The 1,438-nt window shown below is 38.1% G+C and overlaps 1 protein-coding gene across 1 annotated transcript; it reads left to right on the top strand.

The window, feature by feature from the left end:
* Nucleotides 1-258: 258 nt before the first annotated feature.
* LOC107643099 (protein LURP-one-related 8) lies at nt 259-1,209 on the top strand. Its single transcript, XM_016346663.3, has 2 exons — nt 259-666; nt 753-1,209. Exons 1-2 carry the CDS (start codon nt 361-363, stop codon nt 1,110-1,112), a joined length of 666 nt encoding a protein of 221 aa, XP_016202149.1. The 5' UTR covers nt 259-360; the 3' UTR covers nt 1,113-1,209.
* Nucleotides 1,210-1,438: the final 229 nt, after the last annotated feature.

The raw sequence follows: 1,438 nt of genomic DNA, 5'->3' as shown, positions 1-1,438 counted from the left end.
TTAATAATTTAATCTAACATTAGATCATAAAAATGGGTCCAATTCTGAATTATTATTGTTCATAAGAAATTAAATTAGAAACAGAGGACATAGAGAAAGCACAGGATAATTGTCACCCAAGGAGGTAGCAACAGAATCGGTGAGCAAATAAAACTTGTTATTTAATTAATTGTTAAACACGTGTCAACAATGTAAAGGCTTTTATTACTACGAAGAATTGAAGATATCTATAAGTACGTGGCTTGTGGCCAAACATTCGTAGGTGCTTTCGGCCGCTGGCACCGTTGAAACCGAGGGTAGAATCCAAGAAAGCTTTGATTAAAAGAACAGAGAGAGAGAGAGAGAGATAGAGAGAGAGAGATGAGGGTGTTTCCGAGGTTGAAATCTCTATCAAGAGCAGTGCACCAAGAACAAGTAGAACAAGAGAAGGAGAGAAACAATAATCATGAGTACCCTGTAATCAAAATCCAAGAAGAAGGAACATTAAAGAGCACGTGCTTAACAGTATGGAGAAAATCTCTTGTCATGAATTGCAAGGGTTTCACAGTCATCGATTCCCACGGAAATCTTGTCTATAGGGTCGACAATTACATCCACAACCCCAACGAGGTTGTTCTCATGGATGCTTCTGGAAACTCTGTTCTCACCATGTGCCGGCGCACCAAGGTATGTAATGTCAGAATAAATTGTTCTTAGCTATAATATATTAAGACGTGTTATGTTTGATGTGATAATACTACTTGTATATGCAGAAGCTTGGGTTCGGAGATAATTGGTATGTGTATGAAGGGGAAGGTAGGGAGAGTCCAATTTGTTGTGTAAAGAAGCATGTGAGTATTTTACAGGGAAACCCCAAGGTTCAAGCCTACGTGTACCGGCGGCATAAGCCATGTGTGGCGGCGTTTACGGTGGAAGGTTCGTACGCGCAACGGACGTGTAAGGTGTTGGACGAGTGTGGAAGCGAGGTGGCTCAGATCAAGAGGAAGGAAGCGAATACGAAGAACGTTAACGTGTCGTTTGGGATGGACATTTTTCAGTTGCTTGTGCATCCTGGCTTTGATCCTGCTTTCGCCATGGCACTTGTCTTGCTTCTCGATCAAATGTTTTCTTAGCACTGTTTTCCCCCTCCCCTTTTTTTTGTTCTACTTCTTGTACTTGAGGAAATCCATTTTCAAAAATAAGATGAAATACAAAAACTATCCATTATTGAACTGCTTATTGATTGTGTGCTAATAATGAATTTATAATTTTAATTTATTTTTGCTTTTTATTATACAATTGGACTAAACCTAGTTTAATCTAAATGGTTGCAACCTTAATACTTTGTGAATTCATAACACTGAATTTAAATTTTAAACTATGAATATAATGAACAGAGGTGATAGGTTCGAATTAAAATTAAGGTTGTGTTTGGTCAGTATCTTTGAGATTTACAGAC

Source organism: Arachis ipaensis, chromosome B5, assembly GCF_059453495.1.
Source record: "Arachis ipaensis isolate K30076 ecotype BB chromosome B5, ASM5945349v1, whole genome shotgun sequence".
Taxonomy (NCBI): Eukaryota; Viridiplantae; Streptophyta; class Magnoliopsida; order Fabales; family Fabaceae; genus Arachis; species Arachis ipaensis.
Note: the sequence above shows the minus strand (reverse complement) of the source record. Positions and strands in the feature narration are given on the sequence as shown.

Bases quoted from the DNA above. Each gene is read 5' to 3' on its own strand.
- LOC107643099 (XM_016346663.3), top strand. From the start codon at position 361: ATGAGGGTGTTTCCGAGGTTGAAATCTCTATCAAGAGCAGTGCACCAA. The intron at 667-752 runs GTATGTAATGTC...TTGTATATGCAG, and splicing joins CCATGTGCCGGCGCACCAAG to AAGCTTGGGTTCGGAGATAA.